This window comes from Coturnix japonica, chromosome 7 (genome assembly GCF_001577835.2).
Source record: "Coturnix japonica isolate 7356 chromosome 7, Coturnix japonica 2.1, whole genome shotgun sequence".
NCBI classification, from domain to species: domain Eukaryota; kingdom Metazoa; phylum Chordata; class Aves; order Galliformes; family Phasianidae; genus Coturnix; species Coturnix japonica.
This window is the reverse complement of record NC_029522.1, coordinates 27,097,418-27,121,746: the sequence shown is the minus strand read 5'-3', so window position 1 is coordinate 27,121,746 and position 24,329 is coordinate 27,097,418. Positions and strand designations below refer to the sequence as shown.

Sequence of the window (24,329 nt, the reverse complement as noted above, 5' to 3'; positions counted from 1 at the left end):
GCTAGTTTCTGTGAAGCAAGTGTCAGAATCTTTCATCTTACTTTGTGTGATTAGATATTACTGCATAATCCACAATTAATAAATTCAGTGATTCTAGTAAAGTACTTAGTGAAGCTAGTCCTTCATCTGTACACTATACAGTCTGAAGGCTGCCTATAAATAACATACTAAAATTAAATGAAAATATGAGACCCATTTCATTAGTAGTTTTTATTATAATTTCATTGATATCATCACTTTAAAAGATCTTATAATAACTCTTCATATTACTTTGTTTTTTTATTAATTCAGTTTGGTTCTTGACAAATTTTGCACGTGCCAGGATGTAGCCTGGTCTATTAGAGCATCCATACTACCACCCTGCTTATCTTACTGCTGTGATGTGCCTCTCTTGTAATAAGGGACTGTATATACATGTGTACATATATATGTACGTATAAAAATAGTTTACAGTGTTCATCAAGGGAAAAGTGTGAGCAAGTGGTGCTGTGTTTTTATTATACAGATGCTTTGAGTCAGCAGTTTGTTTTTCTGATGAATACCTTCTCTTGACTGGTCACATTCAAACAAACAAAAATGTTGAATAAGTCCAAGCTAATTTTCAGTGAAAGAAGAGAAAAAAAAAGAAAAGCTGTCCACCAGCCCAGAACTAAATGGATAATTTAGTCAGTTTGTGTACAATATAGCAAATTTAGTTTCTTTTCTTATGAATACCTATATGGGCAAAAAAAGCTGCTGTTACATTCATAGAACAATTGTTTTGTCTGTCCTTGTTGATTACTGTTTTGGTAGATATGAGGTGAGTGGTGGTTTTCTCCTGGAGTTTCTGTCAAGGTGAGGAAAGCTGTAGTCATCTCGGTCTGTTGGATACTGACTGGCAAATTATCAGCTGTAAGTGGGAAACAGGGCTTCATTTTCAGAAAGAACTTCCTTTAAATGAATTCCTTATCAGTGGAGTTGTATCTAGAATTTATTTTCTTACTCTTGGGCGCTGTCAAATGTATTGTCAAAGAAATATCTGTAGTACTTTTTAGCTTTTAACTTCTGTTTAACCTAGAAATTTTCTCAGTGAACAATAAAAATCAGTATAATATAGAGTCTTGGTAGTCTGCCCAAGTGAGAGCTATCATATACTTTGATAAGAAGGATATATGTATATTATACCTGTAATCTTTTTACATTCTTTATCATTTACAGCAAATTCTATTTCCAGTCTACGGACTGATAAATACCATACGTTTGTAATCAAACGAAACAGGTGACAAATAACAAATGGTTTGTGCAGCCTCGTATTCCATTTTATGTAGTTGAAATTAATTGTGATTTCCTGGATATCAGAACTCCTTTGTGCCTTCAGCAGTTTTAGTTGGCTGCTCATGAAATGCCATCTAATTTACTTCAGCAGGTTTGATCAAATGCCATAAAACTCTTACAAAGCAGGAAAAAAAAAAAGTCCCTGATAACTTCTCTGTGTATTTGGAGTGCTTCACAAACTGAAATATTAACAAAGTATGACAAATAGCACAAACTCCTTTGTAGGATAATATTTCTTTCTTCTTTCATCACTCACTGAGATACCTCTTTCTTTTTTTTAATGGTAGCCGGGTATATACAAAAAAGTCAGTTCTTTATGGACATCCGTCAACCCTTGCATAGCAATTAGAGGTATATGTGGATATGTATAAAATTACATTAAAACAATATTGATGCACTTCCAAAATCATATGCATATAACTGGACTTTTTCACAGAGCCTTATTGGACCTTCTGGGCATGTCAGCTATTATACAGACTCTCAGAACAAGATTCTATGACAACCTTTTTGCAGCAAGAAGAGATCACACAGTTACAGTGCAGAGAGGAAAACTTTAGGAATATTCCACATGTGAGAATGTGTATCTGTCCCCTGGGACGAGGGCTTCATTATTCAGTACAGATATGGGCTCTCTACCTCAATTTAGCTTTAGCTGACAGAAATACAGGCTGCCCAAGCACCTGCATAATTGCAAGTGACTTAAACTGATATACTGAGTTAGTGTCAGTCTTAATCTAAACATGCCTGTTAAAGGCATAGTTACTTTGATTTAAAAAATGTAATCAGTGATAAATAGTGTGTCAGCTTTGAAGGCCTATTAAAGTCTGTCGTTTGCACAGACATTTATGCAGTGGAGATAATTCAGCATGAATTAACTATGTCTAACTGTATGAAATGTTTGAGTTCCTCCAGACTTCGTTCTTTGCCCCCGCAGTACTGCAGCTACCTTAGAAACTTCTTTGTGAAGGAAGCAAGGTGATGGGGCTCTGAACGAAATGACCAAGTACTTAGTGAAAGTTGTTTCAGAAGATGTCTCCTTCAGCAGCAATTTTGTTGTTGTTTTGTCAGTATGTCCTTGAACACAGTGCGTGTCTCCTCAGTTTTTCAAGAAGAAAAGGGATTGTGAATCGAGATGGGACGAAGACTCGAGAAGACTGCGATCATTCCTTGTTTCAGCTGCACATTTCCTACATCCTGTACAGACTGTTTCATTTCTGCTTTGGCAGATGAGGAGCTGGAATGGAGCATGCAGTTAAATACCTTGTATAGCTGGCTTGTTTCTGGCTCCTTCTGTCTGGGCATACTCTCATACTTCCACTCAAGGACGTGGAAGCAGCTCAGGCCTTAATACTTCGCCTCAGTCAGGTGGGCTAGTGCATTTTACACATGAAGCATAGGGTAAATCAGATTACAGAAGTGGTAGCATTAAAGTTTTGTGTCTAAATTATAGATCCCAGATGGTTCTGCAGGAAAAACACTTTGTGTGCTGGTTCCCCTGTGAAGGCATACATAGCATTGACTCCTTATTTGCCCTGGAAGAGCTCACAGCCCATCTTTCCAGAGATCACCAGAAGTATATCACTGTTGTAACCAAAGTGCAGGTGTGCTGCCTCCTGTAAGGCTTGTTGGGTTGTATGGCAGGAGAGGGCTTGAATGATGCATCACATGGTGCACCATGTTCACCTGACATGGGATGAGCATTGATGGTGTCTGCATTTAGGTTACGATATCATGTTCTTGCTAGCACATGTCCTGTTTCATGACTGACTGTGCATGCCTCTTGTGATCACAGACACAGTCCTGTTTCACCTCTCTGTGTTAATTGTGCGGTGTACCATTACCTTGCTATGGGGAATTCATGGATTTTGATTATGTGGGGGTGGTTTCATAGAATCACAGAATGGCTTGGGTTGGAAGGGACATAAAAAGTCATCTAATTCCAACCTCTCTGCTGTGGGCAGGTTTTCACTCTTCAAAAATGATTGTTTGCTCTCTATTGCCTACAAAGGGACACAACTAACACCTTGCTAAGCACACAGTATATACATAACAATTAAAACAAGTATCACCGGTAAGGAAGTGGTTGCCTTGGTTTGCTGCATGTCCTAACTTCCCTTCCACATATGTAGTAGGAACAACTTCCATGGGGCCTGAAAACTAATTATTGAAGGCTGCTTACAACCTTGCGTCTTTGCAACAAATTGCAAGCCACTGGAATGGCAACATTAAATTACAACATTGAAATTATCAAATAAAAAGCCCAATCCATGTGTGAAAATCTGATTGCTTTTGAGTGAGCGAGACTCAATGATAAGTTTCAGCAAACTAAGCTGCAGTAAAACCAATATCTGCTAGAGGAGAACTCTGATTTTAATTATAGAAGTTTGCCCTCGTGCCCTTTTGCAGTTCATCATAGCAAAAATGTGTTTTGTTTTAATAAATTGAACTTTTGGGAGAAAACTCAGTCAAGATAATAAGCTAAATGTTCAAAAGTATTAAATGGGTAATTTCCTTTGTATCATCACCATTAAACAAATGAGGAAGTATGTCAAGTATTTTCCATATTATGCTTTTACTGCCCTGTAGAGGAAGAGAGACGTGTTTGTAAGTTAAAAAGGAGGTAGGAGAAGGTGAATTATTTCCTTTTTGAGAAGAGAGATTTATTCATTAGGAGTGTGATTTTGTTTTGCTCTTGCCTGGTTTTTCTTTTTTTCCTCATTGTTTTCCACATACTACAAACTAAATTGGTAAGAAAATTAATAATTGTATCATTTTTCATGAAAAAAAAAACAAACCATGCATTATGTAGGGACAAAGAATCTGTGTTTCTGAAAATAATTGGATAAACTTGTGTATGCTGTTGCTTCACTTTAGCTCATAAGGAGTTTGAATCCCTCTACCCCGCTGCATTGAAAAATGATGTAACTTCTAGGTATTTTGTAGCAATGTTTTAAATATTCTGTAACAATCAATTTTGTTCTGGCCAGCACATTCAATCTGGTTGAGCTGGAGGCATCTTCCCAGTGCCTTGACTGTTCACATAATTTGGTTCAATGTGCTGATTGGTCACCAAAGGCCAACCTACTTAGTCCTAATTATTGAATTATTTTACTTTTAAATCTTCCTTCCTCTAGGAGACTTTTATAATTTGTTTTCTGAGTTATGCCTAAGAACTCTTTTAATACTGAGGGATCAGTAGCTGGAGCAGGAAAAATCATATTTCCAAAGGCTTATAATGATTCAGCACTGACTCGCATCACTGCTCTCAGATACAGCCCAGTTTATTCTAGCTGTTTGCTGGTAACATTACTGTCAAACTGCTCTGGCAACGCAAGAAATGAGTAATTTTTCAAATGAAACCAGAGTAAGTGCTATCGTGAAAAATGCATTCTATCATCTGTATGCATGAACTCTTCTATTGTAGGTCTTCAGTGGCTCAGTTGTTTCTAACCTTTGAGAAGCAAATCTCATGGCTGCTACTTGTCACTCCTTTCCTTTGTTTTCTTGTGTGCTTTCCTCTGCCATCTGTTTTCACGCTTTCCTCTGCCATCTTTTTTCACCCTTTCCTGCTGTGATATCATTGCCAGATGCTTGTACCCTGTTTTTGTCAAGCCAGGCCTTCCTGCCTTTCACGTCTTCCATTGCAGCTTCTCCATCTATTCAAAATACTGCAGATGAGTGTGTGAGGCTTCATAGATGGCACACAGACCGAACTGCTTCCAGTGTCAATGCATCTTGTCAGCTGAGATAAGTTAATAAAAAATGGTATCTTCATATAGAAGGTGAATGAAAACAGAAGTCTTCTGGGTAGACTAATTGAATTAAGTTAGTATGTGATGAGTATTTAAGAAAGGAGAGTGAACTTATAGCAGACATTTAAAATATTAAGGAACTGAACGAACTTTCCTATTTTCTCTCTCCCTTTGCACTTTTTAATGTAAGTCATACAAAGTTCATGGTATGAAAAAATCAAGAAGTATCTACTATGGCCATGAATTGGGGGGGTTTTGAAATTCTGCCCATTGGAAGAGCTGTTCAGTTTCTCTCTCCTATTGCTGTAACTATTTGCTATTCTCATAACAGAGGGACTCCCGACCCAGTGTTCCATCAGACAGTTCCATCTCTTGGAATCAGTGCTTTAGTATTAATCCGTACATTAAATCATTGCTTCCATGACTGGTGGGAAAGACACGGGGAGGCTGTGCCTATTTCATTTTTCTGATTACTCAGTTTTCAATGAAAGCTTAAAGTAATTAATTTCTAAACTCAAACCTGGCGCCTCTTGGGAATTTTAGTCCAAATGACAGGTGGTATTGGTATTGTTTTCTTTCCTAACTAAGTCTAGAAAAAAAAATATTCAGCTGTATCTCCCATGAAGCATCACTGTAGCAGTCCAGAAGTTAAATATTTTGGAATTGGTCACAATCTTCCAAGCTTCTGAGTCTCTGATGCCTGGTGAAAAGCTAAAGACTTTCGTATTGACTCTTCTTTCTGCCATGAGATTCCCAGGTAGTATTATTCTTTCACAATTTGCTAATTCAGTGGTGAACACAATATGTTTGGACTAATATTCCTGTTCTATAGACTTCTAAAATGGGAAGCTTGTAGAGTTCAGTAGATAAAAGTGCATTTATTTGTCATGTCATACCATGATTGTAGTAAAAGGAATTTTGGTGTGTATCAGATTTTTTTCTCCTTCAGCTTGCTTATGCAGTGAAGTTGGGTTTTATTAAAAGTTAATGGTTTCCTAAACTTGAGCCAGATATTTCACATTAGAAAGACAGAGTGAGAAACTTACATTCTTCCTAATTTGTATCTTCTCAAAGTAGATAGGCGTAAGATTCAGGGCAGTGAATCCAACATCTTCCAGGTGGGAAAAAACATTTCTTATATGCAGTTTTTAATGTACATTGCTGTTTGAGTCAGGATACTGCTTAGAAAATTGCTCAGTTTACCTGTAGTGTTCATTTTTGCTTGAGTGCCGGTGCATACATGTGAAAATTACAGGCAAAAACTGTGGGATCCTCCAGAGAAAATATTCAGCTGTAGAATTTTACAAAACATTAAGGAGAACTGAGCTTAAAACATTTCAATGTTGTTGCTGTAATTCTTTATATTTATTGTGAGAGTAAATGATAAATTCAGTTTTTCTATGATATTCTGAATTGTTGCAATAGCTTTTTTCTTAGAGTTCTTTCTCTTTCTGTGTGGCACTTACTCGGCTGATGTAACAAACACTCTTTGAATAGTTCACAATAATGAATAAGTCTGCAGGAATAATGATTTGGTGCCAGAAGATCTGAGAAATAGGTGTTGGCAGTGGAGAAAGGGTAAGTCGTGGAAGTCAAGGAAAATCGTCTTGGTTTTATTAAGCTTGTCAAATTTTCTCTATTGAAATAAATGTTAACCATGTTCTGCACAAAGAGTCCCTGCTATGTTGCAATGAAGGAATCTGATACCTCGGTCTGACTTTTATAACTTAAATAATGGTGGTTTTTGAGTGCCCTTCTCTCTATGTATAGTGCTTCCTTGCACGTAATCAGGAGATAATGTAACTTACCTTTTATAGCTTTCAGGCGTGTGGTACAATTGAGAATTCACTCTCGTTGCTGAGTGAAATGAGATTTTCCAACAGTATGTTATAGATCTAGGTGACTGTGTTTGTTCCAACACATCTATCATTTCGGAGTGGGACTCGGGAGTTTTTTTAAATAGCCTCTATCAGGTATGCACGCTGGGCTGGCTTCTACAAAAGCCCCCTTTGCAAAGCCTTCTCATCCTTCACAGTGGCACTTATTTCAGAGGAAAAATTCCCTGTAACACATTTTAGAATCATATCTTATATTTTTAATTTGCATACTAATGCGTGCAATTTGGCTGGCAGTAAGGGAAGTCATATACTTCATAAGCTAAATAAATAGCTGCAGTTTGTGTCAAAGTAGCACTACGAATAGCCCTGTGTTCTATGGACCTTTAGTGGCTGCATAGGAAATCCCAATTAATTTACCTCAGCTTTTAGAACTGAATCTCTTACAACTCTTACACAGACAAAACAATTTCACTTTACATTTCTGTTCACTGGTCTTGGAAAATGATGAAACAATAATGATGTTCATGTGGCAATGAACTTCTTAGTTTGGTAGTGATTTCCATCTGTGCAGGAATACAAAATTAGAGAATACAGCTGGATTCTGGGCAGCTCTAATTACACCCAAATCGCACTGACCTGCATCATAGAAGTCCATGTCATGGTGTGGGTTTGGCTCTGCTGTTGGCTGTATGTCTAAGTACACATGTGAAGAATTAAATGTTAACATGCTTGTGAAATTCAGTATTCACTGCCTTTATTATGCAGCCATTTTAATAATCTACAGCTTAAAATACTCAGTTATTTTTAAATCTGCTTAATCTGTCATGCTGACAAGCACAGATTTTAAGATCAGTTATTAATAAATAAAGAGAATAGGTACATCCAACATGGAATAGTCTGATTTAGCTCCATTACACAGGGCTGTGATTGTTGGCAGTGGTTCTGCAGATGCCTGTTAACCATGAACCAAATATGTAATTTCAGTGTCTCAGTAAAAGAAAAGAAAAAAAAAGCTACATGCAAGTATAATGTAACCTTATATTCACTGATACATTAAACCTGCATGCATGTATCCATGCAGATATCCTTTAATATACATTTGACTGATTCAAATATGCAATTCTATTAAGTGCTAAGTAGGAGGAGTTTGGTTTTGGTTTTTCTTTGTCAAAACCATCTCTTTTCTCTTCCCCTCCAGGTGTTTTTGAATTAATGGTTTTCATATGCTGCCCATTGCTGCCAGCTGTAAGCTCCCTCTCCCATAGGGTGCCAGGAGAGCCTTTGCACTGTCTCTTGTCAGGCTGAGCACCTGTTCCTTGCCTTCCAGCAGACAGCTCACACTGGGTCCTAGACAGGAGTAGCCTCTGCTCTGCCTTTAGCCATGAGCAGCTGTCACCTCTGCTGAGAACCAGAACTGCCACCTCATATTTTGTGGTGCCTGCACAGGTGGAGGAATTAAATTGCCTGCCAGGGTTCTGCAGTTGCAGTTGGGATATGCAGGTGCATCATGCCACCTAGAGGACAGAGCTTCTTCCCTTTCTGCACAAATACCCAGGATAACTGTGCCTTCCAACACATGCGTTCTGGTTAGTATGTATGCATACAAGGCTTAGCTATTATTTAGAAGGCAGAAGCATCCAGTTAGTAATCATAACTGTTTCACTTTATAAACTTCCAGGTTTCCTTACTGCCTTCCAACAAAGGCATGCTCTTCAAAAAAAACTTCCTGATTTTAATGGTCTTGGTCTTAGTCTTGAAGTGTTGTAGAAAAAAAAAATGTTTTAAAAAGAGGAAGCAATAAGTGCAGGTTTTTCTTTTAAGTTTTCACTAAATTGTGAGGGGAAGAAAAGATCAGTAGCAAATCTGACTCTAAAATATGAAGAGATGGTTATTGTCATGGGCAAAGCCCTCTGTAAAGTTATTTTAACTGCCATTTCAGATCAGATGAAGAAATGGATGTGAGATTTGTGGTTTTTATATGAGACTATTGTAGGTGTTCCATGAGAAACTAAAATCTTCCTCTCCTGCATTGCATTTGTTCTTGGTTAGCATTCCTCTTACTGGCTTATAGTTGAGACAGGTTTTCAGTGAAGAGGTCATGAGACCGAGCAACCAAGGCTTCTCCTTTTTTCTTCTTTCATTCAGACTGTGAATGAGTTTGCTGCTTTGGACCCTAGAAAAATTCTACTGCTTGCTTCTTGACAATTTCCAGTCATTCTGTATTGCATTTGATGTCGTTCCACTTTAACCTCAATTACCAATAATGACAGTTATAATATTCTTTTTCTTAAATAATCAATGAATGCTCTTTCTGTAACCTTAAATCTGATCCGTATCGTCACAAAGACACTTCTGTTAGACGCTGTAATGTCTCCTCAGTGCCATGCAAAGGTAACTGATCACTGAATACATACATTAATTTGATTAAATTTAAGTAGTATGAGCGAAACACAGAAAGAAGCCGTGTTATGTACTTTATAGAAAATAGCCTTTTTATATAATGCCCTGCAAGGCAAGATAGTGCAGGTAGCAGAAGCATCATTTTCATTGGGACTAATTAACTTTTCCTGAAATCCAGGGCATTAGCCTTGGCAGAACAATACAGCAGCAGTTTCTGAGCCAGCCTTAGTAGATCTTTGCAGAGCTGCTTGGTATGGTATTGGCTTAACCTCACCACTAAGGAAACAGCTTATGTCTTCCTGGTTCTTCTTTGTGGGGCAGGACTTTTATTATTGTTGTTATTTTTATTCCAGCACTAGCATTCTTTATACTGTTTGTATCAAATATTTAGTCCTTCACAGTGTCCCAAGGGTAACTATTCAAATTTTTACTGAATTACATGGGTAAAACCAGGCATTCTTAGTTCATTGTAACAAAGGACATGCTAATATTAGGAGAAAACTCTATTTTTCACAGAGAAATTGAATAGAAGTAAGAGATGAGAACTTCTAACGTTTTTAAGCAACTGATTTGCCCTGCTGGTGACCTCTGCCAGGCAGGGATGTTTCCCAATTGCAGACTGTACTGACAGAGCAGTAATGTGATCGATCGTGGGTATATATCACATTGCATAGTATTTCACACATTGATTTATTTTTGTTCTTTTCTCCACGTTTTCCCTTTAGGCCAATGGATTAATCACTGATACTGGTTTTGAACAGCTGCTTGAAATAAGATAACAGCAACATTTCCTTATGCTTGGTACTAGCGTTAGTATATTTGTATATCTTGTGTCAAATTTGGACCTGTGCAGGTGGGTGCAGTTCCAATGGCTGGTCTCCAGTTGTGCTTACTCACATGTGATGTGAATTTGGCTTGTTAGGTAGAACAGACCCAGGCTGTTGGGCTGCTGCACTTCTTATGCCCAAGCTTCTTAGTGAAGCACCTCCAAATCTCACAGAATTTGACTTAACACGTACCATTCTTATTTTTAAAAAGCAAGTGACTTAATACAGTACATTAGCGAGTGTCCTTCCTGTAATGCATGTAGAATTTAAGAAACAATTGTTTCCTCTCTTGCAATCCATATGAAAGTGCTATTGTTATCCAAAGCTTATGTTTTTAAGCAACTACTGCTATTTGTGCTCCCTTAGTGTGTAGTCTAAGGCTGCGTTTGGACCTCTTAGGGTTATAGTCTGCCAGTAAGTAAAAGTACATACAAGATAAAGTCAGAGATAAATTTTCTATGCTGAAAAGCAAAATTAAATAAAAAATAGGACAATACTTAGTAATTTAGTGTAATAAGATATAATTAAAATCAAATTTACTTTCCATGTAGCTGACTTTAATGTTTATGTTTTCTGCACAGCTTCATATTTTCTATTTTCATGAAATACAAAGTTGTGCAATTACCCAAGTGAAAAAACACCTCTGGCACATTTCTGTATTATTTAGAAGAAAGCCTTCCTAATGGGCAGGTCTTCTCTTTTTCACTGTGGGACATGATACTTGAGCCAAGCTCTCATCAAGCCCCACACAGCTGGCGTTCCTCTCCCAATTCCCTGTCAGAGAAACCACATCCATTGGCTCCAAAGCCGTGCAAGGTTTTGGTCACAGGGATTTGGTGGGGTGGTCAGAAAGGTCACCAAAGGAGGACACTTGCTCAGACAAGCTGAGGAGACAGTGTGTGTGCACCTGGCATCACTGTCGTGATGGTAAAACCTCCCTTTGATAAATGGGGGGCTGCCACACTAGGCAGATTCCAAGGGGTTCTGATTCTCTAAAGTGAACATATTCTGCAGGGCAGGAAAAGCAGGTGGAGCTCCAAGCTGTTGAAACTTTTTAAAGAGATGGAAGAGAGTCTGTGTTGTTTTTCTGTTGAGCAAAATGTAATTACTTTGCAAATTCACTGTTCTGCTCTCATCGATCAACAATAAAATGAGCAGAACATTTAGCGAATGTCCGTGCAGAATTCAGCCTACTGCATATGAATGTGTGCAATGAGGGCATTGTTTGTGTTTGGTAGTTCCTCTGTCTTTTAAGAAAAGGAAAAGCATTCAAAGCTTTCAGAAGACAGAAGCTGATATTAGCAAAAAGTTTCATTTCAGTTCGAAAGAAATGAAGAGTAATGTTGTGATTCAGTTATTAGAAGTTAGCTATTGGCTACAAAACAATTCCTGCACACTGTAAGGCGTTCGGTGCTGTTTGTAACACAGTGAACCAGTACCTTATTCTGCTGTGCTTGGCTTCTCGCCTCTTTACCTGGAAGGGAGAGACATCATTGAAGCCATCAAAAGAAGTTCATTTTTGAGTACCTGGGGCTGTTGACTTGTGGGTGACTTGTGATGAAGAAAACGGAATTGCAGGAAACATTGCCTTCAGAAATAACTCAGTGCTCCAGTGTAGTTAAAAACAGAGGAACTGGTTATAAATTTACGTTATGACTCAAGAAATGGTTGGCTTTAATAGCATATTGCAGTGGATACTTTTTAACTTTAAAGGAATAGAATAAAATAGGTTGTGAAAGGAGGAAAATAACTCATTTTGTATTTTATTGTGTTTAAAAAGTATTTTCTGATTGTGTCAATGGTAAAACCCTGTAATTCTTTACATCTGTTGCAAAAGGAGTACCACTTAGGTTGCTTTTCTTTCTTTTTTCTTTTTTTCTTTCTTTTTTTTTTTTTTTTTGCCATTTCATTAGAAATCATACATGTTTATTAGTACAAGAAAATCGGGTTTTCCTACTTATGGAATCATTGGATATCAGGGATCTGCTATGAGTTTCCCATCACGCAGACAATGGATGTGACATTTCAGTATATGGGATGAGTGTTTTCCAGGCTGTCAGAATAAATTACTTTATTTCGTAGAACTATTCTTGTTTTAACTAAATGTAACGGCTTTGAATAATTAGGGAAAGAAATATTTCTTAATATAAATTAATCATCCTCTTTCTCTGAGACAAGGCAAAACATCTGTTGCCTCAGCTTTCAGTGAACACTGAAATAACTGATTTGGGAGACAGTGAATGATATTGTTTATTATGCATTAAAGGATATACAGGAGAAAAAAAGGCAGGAATCCACAATAGTTTGGGGTCCTCTGTTTCTGTTATCAACTTCAAGCATTCTCAATTCCTTAATTTGCCTGGGAGTGGAAAGTTGGGTGTGTTGGTGTTCATGAAGACAGTGCCAACTTTAGATCCATGTTTGTGTTTTACCATCGTTTATTAACATGCCTTCCATTCAGGTGCATATAGAGTCCTCGAAGTATAAGTTCAAGTAGGAGAGCCAGTGCTTGTGTTAACCTGTGAAATTTTATTCCATGTTTGTTCTGGTAATATTAAGAAAAAAAAAACACATATAAACTTTAAAAGAGAAAAGATGATCTGGATAAATAGAGTTTCCAGAAATCTAAAAACTATTCCTACATTAAGATATGTAAAATCCTTGGCTTCTACTTAATTTCAAGGTTTTTTACTTCGTTAAATTGACCATCATTTTAATTTTATAAAGGAAAAATACACTGTCACTACATTTTTAAATTAATTAGATTCTGAAATTAATTTCTATTTCTGAATTGCTTATTGTAGTGTGCCCTGCCAGACTTTGAAAAGCTGTGCTGTAATTGCTAAGAAGAAAAGCTATATCTGTGAGTTTCACCTTTTTGAAGAAAACAAGCTTAAGGCCTTTGTGGCTTATTCCTATAAGCAGATATTGAACTGACAGACTGTTGGGCTTCTTTTCTATGCTTGCTTCCCGAGGCCGTGAGCTGACAGTACTGTTGCCTGCATTTACTGTGTAAATCCCTGCTAAACAAGTGGGGAAAATTAGGAAATGGATTCTGTTAGAAAAAAAAAATTGTCCAAAGAAGAATTTTCATACATAAATCTGAAATGCTGCATTCTTTTCATGCTCGGTATTATATTAACCTTGGGAGTTGAGTGTGCTACTCGGAAAGGTGTAGGTAATGGAATCACAGAAAATAGAAAACTGTGACTGTCAGTAACCTCATGGTCAAAACTGCAAAGGTTTGAAGGATACGTTGTCTAAACCTTTATTTAATTCCAAACTTGCCTTTCTCATTGCTTGGAATACTGCTCCAAAAGCATTCAAGTTTTGCTAAACATCCGATTTTTATTTTATTTAAAAAGAATCTGTAGTTTGTCTTTAGTCAAGTGACCTTTAAAAAAGAATGATTGCCATCCATGTTATTTTTGAAGGACCTAAGCCCTGCAAATACTTGAACTGCACAAATATTTGTATATGTAATGTGTGTATTTGTATGTATCAGTACAACTTTTAAATCCCATTTAAATCTTCTGCAAAAAGTTTATTTTCAAATGAAAGCAAATATTTTACTTGAAAATGGTTTCACTGACCTTTTTTTCCATCATGTTTCAGCATTGGATCCATAGGGATCCATAGGCAATCAGAGGGTTGCAATTGTTCTTCCTTAATTTCAAAGAATTGAGATTTGCACGAACAGTTTGGTCTTTTTGCCAAGGAAAAGAAAAAAAGGAAACAAATGCAACTGAAGAAATATGACAGGATTAATTAATTTAAGGGTTCTGAATAGAAAGATATTGATGTGGTTAAATATGAAATTAATATTAAACGCTGAATGTCTGTCAAGATAATCAAGTCCACACTATTTGCCTTTATCCACCTACATCAATTGTAAGAATCTGAGTTTTCAGGACCAAATACTTTTTTCATAGACCGTGGATTTTATTGTTAGTTTTTTAATGGAGGCAGTAACTGCCTGTTAATATTACATGGGGAAGCACTGTAAATCTGTTGGAGTGAGAGCCTTGGAGTTCTTCAGGGACAGCATGTTATAAACGGGGACAAATCACTTCAAACAAGAGGAAAGAAAAGATTGAGCAGCTGCTTCTGCTTCAGCTTGCAGGGGGAAAGATCACTAAATGTAAATAGTATATAATTAGAAAATAAGCCACTTTTGTAGCATGCACACACTATTCATTGCATAAAATTTCACTCTTAGACCTCGCATTTGTTTGATAGCATTGTGGCCTCTACCACTATCCCCAGGTGCATGCTTCTAGAGACTTGGCCCTAAGGAAGAAGTGATGGGGAGGGTAAATAGGCTCCAGCATTTCCCTTTCCTGACTGCCCACAGCTTCTTGGGCTTGTCTGGCTATGAGCAAGAAGAGTTCTCTTGTCTGTGATTTATTCTCCATCATCATCATCATCTGCTTCTCCTCAGGCAGGCCAGGAGAATTGTTTTCAGGAGGTGACTGCCTGGTCCTCTGTACATAGCATTGCTTCATGCCAGGGTGCTCTTAGAATGAATGACAGAATGGTTTGGGCTGGAAGGGACCTTAAAAATCAGGTAGTTCCAATCTCCTGCTGTGGGCACGGTTGCTTTGTGCAGAAGATGAATGATAAAAAACAGCAGTCCTGGAGTCCTGCTGGGACTTGAGGTTTTCCTTTTCCCATGCTCGTACTTCTGTGTTTTATCAACTATACGCACATTATACATCTTGTCATTGATACCATTTATACCTTAACTGCAGGAAATACATTCAGCTTTATGCTTCCTGTCGGTGCTCATTTATATCTGTTTTACTTCTTGTCCTCAAAAAATGGTTTTGTCTGGGATCATTTGGAAGAGTTTTAGGAAAAAAAAATAATAGCATCCTTCATAATTTTACCTACTTATTCAAAGGTCTGTATTGACAATACATCAGCTGTTAGCATATTGTAAGTCTATTATAGTCTCAGTAAATAATGCTAGAATTTGCTGTTTGCTACACTTTGAATGCAAGTAAACAGACAAAGCTATTATTGATAAATTTGTTGGTAGCTTAGGTATTTATTTGCTAGAAGATAAGCCTGGGCTTACAATGCAGGCTGCTGTGTTAGAGCTGTACCTAACCTTCTCTTCAAAATGTCAAATCCAGACATTTCTGCGGTGTCAGAAGGGAAAATGTTGAAGGTTTTAAAGGCTTGTCATTCTTAAATGCATTAGAATCAAATGAAATAAAAAAAAGACAAATATTACCATTCTTGAACCAGATAAAAGTTTCCAGCAACAACTTCTTGGGGGGGGGGGGGGGGGGGGGGGGGAGTGGCCTTAATAGATTTCACAGAAGAATTCACAGGAATATAAAGGTGTTTTTTTTTTTTTTTTCTTTTTCATATATTTTAGGAGTCGGTTTCATCAGCAGTGTATGAATCACTTGGTTTAGTTTGTTTGATTCAGCCGCTGAAGTTCAGACATTCATCCATCATAAGAAGATTTGAAGGATGAGCTTGTAGTTATCCTCTTCTCTCCAAAAGTAGGCTTCACCACTGAACACCTGTTGCCCCTCCTCATGGGAGGGGGGAGGAAGGAGCTCAGTGCTGATGAGCCCTGATCAGGAGCCTGGGCTGCATTGGGCTGCATTTTCTTAGTAGCAGTTAAGTCAGGTTTTTGCATGGTGTTAAGCAGTTCACTTTCTGGTGTTAGATAAATATCTTTTGATTTCTTGCATACGTTAAAAGAAGGTTACAGTGCTCTCTCTGAGGCTACAGCCCTGCTTATTGGTAGTTCAGCTATAATCTAAGACAGCTTTTAGGATCTGTTGGTGGTTGTTCTAAACTTACTTTGGTTTTGTGTCAAGAATTTAAAAGAAAATTACCAGGATTTTAAATTCAAGAATAATCCCTACTGGTCCTGCCCAGAAAGATTCAATGTGACCTTCTCATAGAATTATGGTTAACCTTCTTATGGTTCTCTATTTTGTTATTTAAATTTGCATGTTGCTTTTGTCGTTTCATTTGAATTGAGTTGAAAGTTGGCTGGATGTTTCAGATAAAATATGTCAAGTCTTGTAAGTGTGGCAGAAAAGACTGTTGTGTCGTGCTGAAAAGAAATCCGAAGGGAGCTGCTCTGTGGTGCTCCAGTGTGGTTCTGCTGTGGAAAGGGTGAAGCTGGAAACTGCCAGTGGGCTGTAAGGGGCAGCTCCCATCTCCCTGCTGGCGAGGAGGTGCTGTAGCAATATGAAGGACGCTGGAAAGAGGCCAGTGGAAATGCTTCTGTGCTGCTAAGAATAAATTAAATCTGCTGTTCCTATGTTGATTTAAAAACAAAGATGTAATTTTCTCAACTTCTAACCATTGTAATGGTGCTGTTGAGTTTTTATCTGGCAACTTGTCTAGTTGAAAAGGAAGTGTTATTACTGGTTCGGTCTCTCAAAGGATGCATTTTCTGTGTACGATGGGCAGAATAATGCAGAATCTCCTGCAACCAAAGATGCAGAGTGGTTCGAGTAGTAAGCTGTTCTTAGAGTGGTAGCTTAGCAGAAAAATAATGCCATAAGGACCTGTGCAATTGCAATAGATTGCAGTAACCTTGCTTCTTACTTCTACCAGTTTTTGACCTCTAATAGTTTCCTGTATGCAACTATGACCACAGAAAAATACAAAATCAGAGGCTGAAAGCATGAAAAAAGCTGCTGAGCGCTTCTGAAGTGGTTGGACAGCTATTAATATACCGCACAGGACATGACAAATGAGTGTATGTGTAAATCAATAAACCTTTCTGTAAATGCACTAATGGCCAAGTATGAATAACAAAGAACTGCACGTGGTAACCGGTGTTGTAGCCTTCTGTCAGAGATTTTAAAGTTCACTGTCATAACTTAGTTCCTCTTGACCTTTATTGATGGTGCCTTCAAAGGATGTTGAGCCGCTAACTTGACACACAACCTTTAGACCTTCATCTCCTTTTCCCTTAGTGCAAAGTAAATGCTTACTCTCCTTCCCTTTCTTCTCTCTTCCTTCCCCCATCTTTTCATGTTCTCTCAACTCTACAGTGGTTGAATAAGGAAATCTGGCTTTGTGTGCCTCCTTTATTCATGTCTTCTGATACAAAATGAAGTGGCGCGATTCATTTCATTGTGGTTATAAAAGCGTAAAGGGTTGTTTGTTGAAGATTCCCTTACAGGTACATGAAATAATTCATCACTTAAAGACCCCAATGCACCCATCGTATCCTAATTCATGACACATTAGAACAGGCTAGACAACAAAATGTTGTTAGTGTTCTCCCAGCTTAATAAATCAACGGACAAGAAGATTAAGGCTAAGCTTTTTGAAAAACACCGTAGAGGAGTAAATCCAAATCTCATTTTCAAACATGTTTCAGGTATTTCAGACCTTTTGAAAAGCACACAAAAACATCTTTTGCCAGATGTAGAGTGAGGGCTGTCCTCTGAAGTGCCACTTGTAGCTACAAGGGTAGGGGAGACCTGGATGTCTCTTGGCATTCTCAGACATGGCAGTTGTGTCTGCCACTTCTTGTAAACACCACTAAGTGTTGAACAAATTACAGTTAGTAGGCAGCTAAACCTGCTTTAAGCATCAAAAACAGTTAAAAGGGGAATGAAGTAACCATCCCTTAATGTTTGTATCAGTATATTTATTATAAGCGTGTTGATTTTTAGCTATTTATATTCTAGCATTATTTGGCTGAAAGATGCCACACTGTTGGTGCCAGTGATGATATCTTGTGCTTTGAACATATAAACTCAGAAAAAAACTGTGAGCTAGAAAGTAGCAAGGCATTTTTCAGCTTGGAGCCTACTGCTGATTAAGGCCTTTGGGGAGGCAGCAATTCCTGTTGTTTTGGGGGCTGTTAACAGAGGGATGTTTTTTTCCTGTGAGGCAAAAAGCTGTAGTGTGCTCTGTTGTTCATTAGCAAAAGAGTTTGGGATATGTGGAGATCGTATTTTAGACATCAAGTGTAGCTGCTTTCAGTAGGAGTTTGATGTTAAGGTGATTGTACTGCTTGAATTCATGTTTCTTGTGTGTTGGGGTTAAAGGTGACCTAGTGCTAATTATCACCACCATTTTACTTTTTTAAACTTTTAATTAATTGGCCTGCCTTTACTAATCCAGTATAGCAGCACCTTCTCAGAAACATGAGAAAGGCTAAGGCTGCCTTCTGTCTCCTCATTTCTTTTGTAGCATCAAGAGCAACAGATCACTGTGAACTGAGGAGCTTCTTCCTGCCCCAGAGGAAAAATTGTTGATTTTAAGGAAACGTTGTGTCATGTGAAAACAAATATAGTTTTCTTTGCATCTGGTATGTGTCTGCTTTCATGGAAAGTAAACAGCAGATTAATACTGACTCCAGCAGGAGTGCTCCTCAGTGTATCAACAGCTCGGTCTGCCTGTTAGTCATCCCAGATAAAATAGGAAATAGGTGGGAATGCAGTTGCAAATACAGGTGCAAATAGATGGAAATACAGTTTCCTCAGCTTCTGTGGAGGAAAGAGAACTCTTTGCTGACCCACATCTTCATCTATGGGGCAGTTTTCCCTCCTGAGAAAGGATTAAAATCCGAGTTGACAAAGTCTCTTGTAATGTAACTTTGCAGTGTTGTCAATATAAGGCAACTTGTGTTTTACACAAAATAATCTGAAGTTTTCACTTTCAAACAGATTTTCCATGAACTCACTATCACAACTCAGAAGGCAGATGTCTCTAATTAAGGCAGTTGGAAGCTGTCTGACATCACCCAAATCTTGACTGAAATCTTTAGATTTCCAGTGCCTGGAGACATTTGGAGGAGGAATATGTTGTTTGTTTGTTTTTTTTTCAAATCAGAACTAGGATGAACATTGGTTTTAACATTTGTATGATCCTTGTGCTTCTCTAATGATCCAAAAGCCCCATGCAGTGTTTCATTTAATGGTAACTTACGCCACAGGTATTTCTGACTGAAGGGATGATATCCCAGGAAAACACATTTGTAGGAGATGAACGTTGTACATCTGGAGCAGTTTGCTAGGCTGCATCTCAAGTAGTGTTTGTGTGGCTGGAGGACAGAGGCATTTTATTTCCACGTGTAACACAAAATATACATAAATTGTTCATAAATTTTCCTACAACTAGAAATCACCATGAAAACCAAGTGGTATCTCACAGGGTGTCTTCCTCAGTAATCCAGCTTTTTGCTGATGTCCCTTGTTGGATTATGGATGGGAGGAGGGACTGCACAGGAGTCAGAACTTCCCTACCACTGCCTCTGGGTGCAACAGCTTTTGTGCTGTGAGAAGTGTGAGCTTCTTATTGTGGCTTAGCTTAGAGAAAGCATGGCCTGAAAATGAAAATAAAGTGGGATAGGGATTTCCTTCAAGGAGACCTACTTTGCCTGTCTGGCAGAGGATGCCAGGATGTGCAGTAGTGGTGGAAGGCAGATCCCTCTGAGTAGGCTTACATTAACAAAGCCCAGAGGTTTGTTTTAAGTAAATGAAGATCTGGCTGAGGAGGCAGGGTTTTGAGACCACAAGTACTATTAAACATTTTCTAAATGAATGCTTTTGAGGGAATGTGGATTACTATCAAGTATTCAGTTGCGGTATAGAGTGATTTTGTGTATCAAGCCGTGGTTTTTCCTGATGCAGACTCTTAAACAAAATCAATCCTTGTCCAGTCCTCATTACAAAAATGTCAAATAAGTGGGCACGATTTGCTCAGCAATCAAGAAGCACTGAAGTCAAGCTAACACTGACTGCATTAGATCCTTTCCCTACATTTTCGAAGCCACTGCTGTGAAAAGGGTTTTATTATACAGATGTTTCCACTATGGCTTGATAAGAGAAGAAACACCATTTATTTATAATGCTGTCAAGTTCAGATTTCCTAATTTCCTTCACATATAGGCTACCAAATAGTTCACTGAAATCAGAGATTCAGCTAACAATCCAAGCTGGCTTAGCTTCCATTTCGAAACCTCACAGCATTCAGAGATTAAAAAACGAGTAAGAGAAATAATGGGGATTTGTCTGGGTATCTTGTATAGTGCAAATGTCTGTAGTAGCTCTTTCAGACATCTCTGTATGGAAGCAGTCTGCCCCAACTATTTTCTGACTATTCACACAGTAAATTTTTATGTTAGTGAAAATGAAAATTGAAATAATTAAACCCTTAGGTACACCATGAGTGAGTGAAAGTGCCATGCAGACCGATCCTTTAATGGTTTCTTCAGAACAATAGGAAGTATTTATCTTGGATGACATTTTGAGGTGATAGTCATAGAGAAAACATCTGAAGATCTTTAACTCACAGAAATAGATTTTTATGTAGCAATCAACTCTTTATTTTTATCAATCAATCTGCTGGAATACATCTGTAAAAGCAAACTCATAACTGTATATGATGATGTCTTTGGTGCAGAGAACTGTTTACTCTGCAGCTTCTGATTTCTTACTGCTGCTTTTGCAGCTCTGCATCTACTTCGCTACTTAATTCTGCATCTGTATTTTTTGCTCTATCATCTCACAGTACTCCCTGCAGGATCACCCACAGATTTTTTATAGCCTTGTGCTGAATCCATTGGGAGGAAGAGCAGGGAAAATCATGGTGCCAGGCGTTTTCCCACCTTTGCTAGCTTTGACTGTAACTACAAGATAAAGCACTAATTCCACATGGTTGTTTATTTACACTCTTATTCCTTACTTTCTCTCAATATAGTGGAAGACTGCATACATTTACTCTTCCTTCCTGATCTTATTTTTATAATTTATCTGATTTTAGAATTCTTGTTAGTAACTCAATTTAGTAGACATTGGGGTTTTCATTTTGCTGAATCATTGACCTTTCTTAAAATAGGGGTGATAATTGTGCATCTTTCCATAGAATCTTTCCATACAGTTCATTACATTAAGTTTTCCCCTCATTTTAATTAGATTTATGACTGTTGTATTGTATAATCACAATACTTTTGAAACAGCATTTGTTAAGCTTTTGTAGATTGAAAGAATACTTAAAACGAAACAAGGAATGTAAATGGTATCATAGTTGTAATTATCTGAATGCAGTGACTGTGGTGTTAGGGTTACATGATGTGAAGTTATGCATGGGAGACAATGAGCTTTCTTGAGCCTGGTTTTACCTTCTCTATCTTTAAAAGAAGATTAGTTGAAACTTGTTCTGATTCAACTGCGTGCAGCTCACTTAAGAGTTTTTCCTTTCCCAATACTGATAGTATTCCTAAATTCAAGTCATAATATGTAGAAAAATATGTTGATTTCTCTTAATTTATGTACCAGATTCTGCCATTTTGAAGTTTGCACACAAAATTATATGGTGCATTAGTAGTTCGGATCTTGAAGAATTGCACAAAGTAAACACCCAAAGATTTTGTATGAACTGTTCTGTTTTCAACATACCTGTTTTTTAATTTACATATTTATTTGTTTGCTGTGCTTTGTTGTAGGCAGAGAATTCAGCACTGGCTCTGGAAAATGAAAATCAGAGAGAACAATATGAAAGATGCCTTGATGAGGTAAGGAGTGTTCACACTGTACTCCTATGAGACGAGTTGAAATTAATTTCTCCTTCTCTTACAAGGTTGTCGTTGTTTTGCAGTTTTCTAGTATTACCTCATTCTGAATGATTCCAAGAACATGTTTTTTTGTCACTTAGAAATTCTGTTCTCCATGACCCCCTGCTGTAAAACACTGTTTTGATCACACTTCACCAAAAGATAAATATCCTGGTGACCAGTATTTTGAGCTTTGTTGGTGTAGCAGATTTGCCATCGAAGACGTTACTGTGGACTTAAATTGTCAGGTGGACATTTCTTCTGCAGGGATACCTACTCCTATTAAGTGATTATAACAGAAGAACATTGTAATTTACCTTTGTTTTTGCATGCTCTTTGTTTTCCTGTAGTGCAGAACACAGGTGGTAGTGGCTTCTGCTGTCAGAAGTCCCCCCAGCCTTCCAGTGTAACAGGAATTCAGTCTCTGCTCCTTCCTGTGGTTACATGCCCAGGTTTTTATGCTGCTTTTGTTGTTGTTTTTTTTTAACCTACCTGTGGTCTCACTTCTTGTGGCACTGATAGACTTGGCTTGTGACACTGGTAGACTTGGCTTAGTGGGCATGGTGGTGATGGATTGACAGCTGAACAAGATGATCTTAGTGGTCTATTCCAACCTTAATGATTCTGTGATTCAGTGATTCTATTACATGGCTCAGCTTCTGATCAGATCTCTGTGTTACAGCTACAGTATAGTTCACCCATCAGTTACTATCTGAGTACTCTGAGCACTTACCCTTCCAGAAATCTCTGACACAGGATATACAAAATTTCAGATAGCACCTCCTACAAAAAACTGCACTGGTTTCTCTTCACAACTTTCAGCATTTTCTATGTTTTACTGGCATGATCAGTACAACTCTGGTACAAGAAACCTCCAGTTTAGGTAGACTTCCATCAGTAAATACACACTTTTACCATATTTTCATCAGAAGATGCTTCCTCCCTAGCCTGTGTGCTGTCTGCACTGTGTCTGTTTGATAGCTGCAGAGCGTTGGTTTGCACTGGTCTGCGCCACTCCGTGCATCATTGGTAATTGAGATGAAATTACCGCATAGTTTTTCACATTAGTTCAAATTACAGAGCTTAAATTTATCTTGGATGAAGTTTGTCTACATAATTCATTTTGTCCACCCCAGAAAAAACACTCCATATGTATTACAAGGACAGATGATATGTATTTAGTCTGTGTTTGCAGTTACATGATGAATTTCTGATCCATGGTCGTATTTTTTTATATTCTGTTGCAGTTCAAAGAATGAGTAACTGTAAAACCACGCTTTAAACTTTATTTTCAAAATTAGGTTGGCTGCTTTCAGTTCTTCCATATTATCACAGCTGTATCCATCTTCTCCCACCGTGCTGGCTCTTTCAACAGACAGTACTTCTTGTTACTGTGGTTTTGTTCTTCCATACTGCATTATTTTTGTTACTTATCTTCCCTTTCCTTGTTTTTGTCTTACATTTTGAGTGCAGCGTCTTTTCTTGTCCTTTCCCATTGCTTGGTGTCACTTTTTCTCCTTCCCCCTGAGCACTCTGGTGCTTTGGCAGTGACCCTAACCAGCACTGTTGTAGCTGGAACAGGATCTAATATTTCCTGAGCACTGAGGTGACTTTGGCAACAAAAGAATATTTAATTATTGTAAATTCTCAGAGTCCCAAGATGGCACCCACCGGAGCACATTCCCTTGGTAGTGCTCCACAGGAAATTTTATTTCATTATGGTAGCAATAAAGAGAATTAGAAATGAGACATAAAAGTAATTAGCGAATAACCCAGTCAGTAATTGTGAGAAACTTCGCTTCTACCTGGAGCCTTCTGAGCATGTTGTATGTGGAAAAGTCCTTTCCAAACAAAGATTCTTACTGGAGATCTCAAGAAAATAATTTACTTTCACAGATATTTTCATGAGAAAAAAAAAAGGAATCCTTTATGATTTTTAATAAATATTCACTGATTTGAAATGGTTTCTTCATTTTTGAAGTGTATATATAAGCAACTTTAGAGCAGTGTTTGGAGAACGTGTTATTTAAATGTTTCAGTGCTTAATAATTAAGAAAAGAGCTCATTTAATTACAGCAATACTCCATAGATATATCTTTCTGCCTCTGAAAAAAATGTAATTCTAGAACCTGGATTGTCTTCTTGTAGCCTTTGTGTGAGGCTAATCCTAATTTCCTCCTGGAATTCAGCTCTCGGTGTATTGGCAAATGGTAATGCCATGCTCATTCACATTACGGCACCAGCTGAGGTTTCTGTCAAGCTTAACTCTACTTATATGCAGGAAATTGTGCAGCTTAGGTTGGGTGATATTTTTGCTGAAGTTTTAAGAATTAAATTGTGGCATTATTGAATACATATCCATTTAGCTAATAAAAAATACAAAGTCATCTCAAAAATGCATTTTAAAGTTTGAATAAAATATAACGCCTTTCATTTTAGTACGGTTGAAATGTCTTTACGGGTATGAAATAATACATTAAGGATAGAAGTGTAAAATCTTGGTACTTATAATAGGTATAACAGATGTTACACTGGGGTCTCATTTCTCTGATTCATCCTTTGATTCTTTTTCTATTAAGACCACTTTATAACATGTATATGTAAACATAATTGTGTAAGGAAAAAGTGAATGTGGATCTTTCATCTC

At 37.7% G+C, this 24,329-nt stretch overlaps 1 protein-coding gene across 11 annotated transcripts in view; it reads left to right on the top strand.

Annotated features, from left to right (window-relative positions):
* NCKAP5 (NCK associated protein 5) overlaps nucleotides 1-24,329 on the top strand; it is a 405,691-nt gene that overhangs the window by 297,946 nt on the left and 83,416 nt on the right. For all 11 annotated transcript variants that reach the window (XR_001556628.2, XR_001556627.2, XM_032445915.1 and 8 more), the window contains exon 8: nucleotides 21,575-21,643. Coding sequence is in view for 9 of the 11 variants with exons in the window: in XM_032445915.1 (XP_032301806.1) it covers nucleotides 21,575-21,643 (69 nt within the window). In the remaining 2 variants the exon portion in view is untranslated. The remainder of the gene's footprint in view (nucleotides 1-21,574; nucleotides 21,644-24,329) is intronic.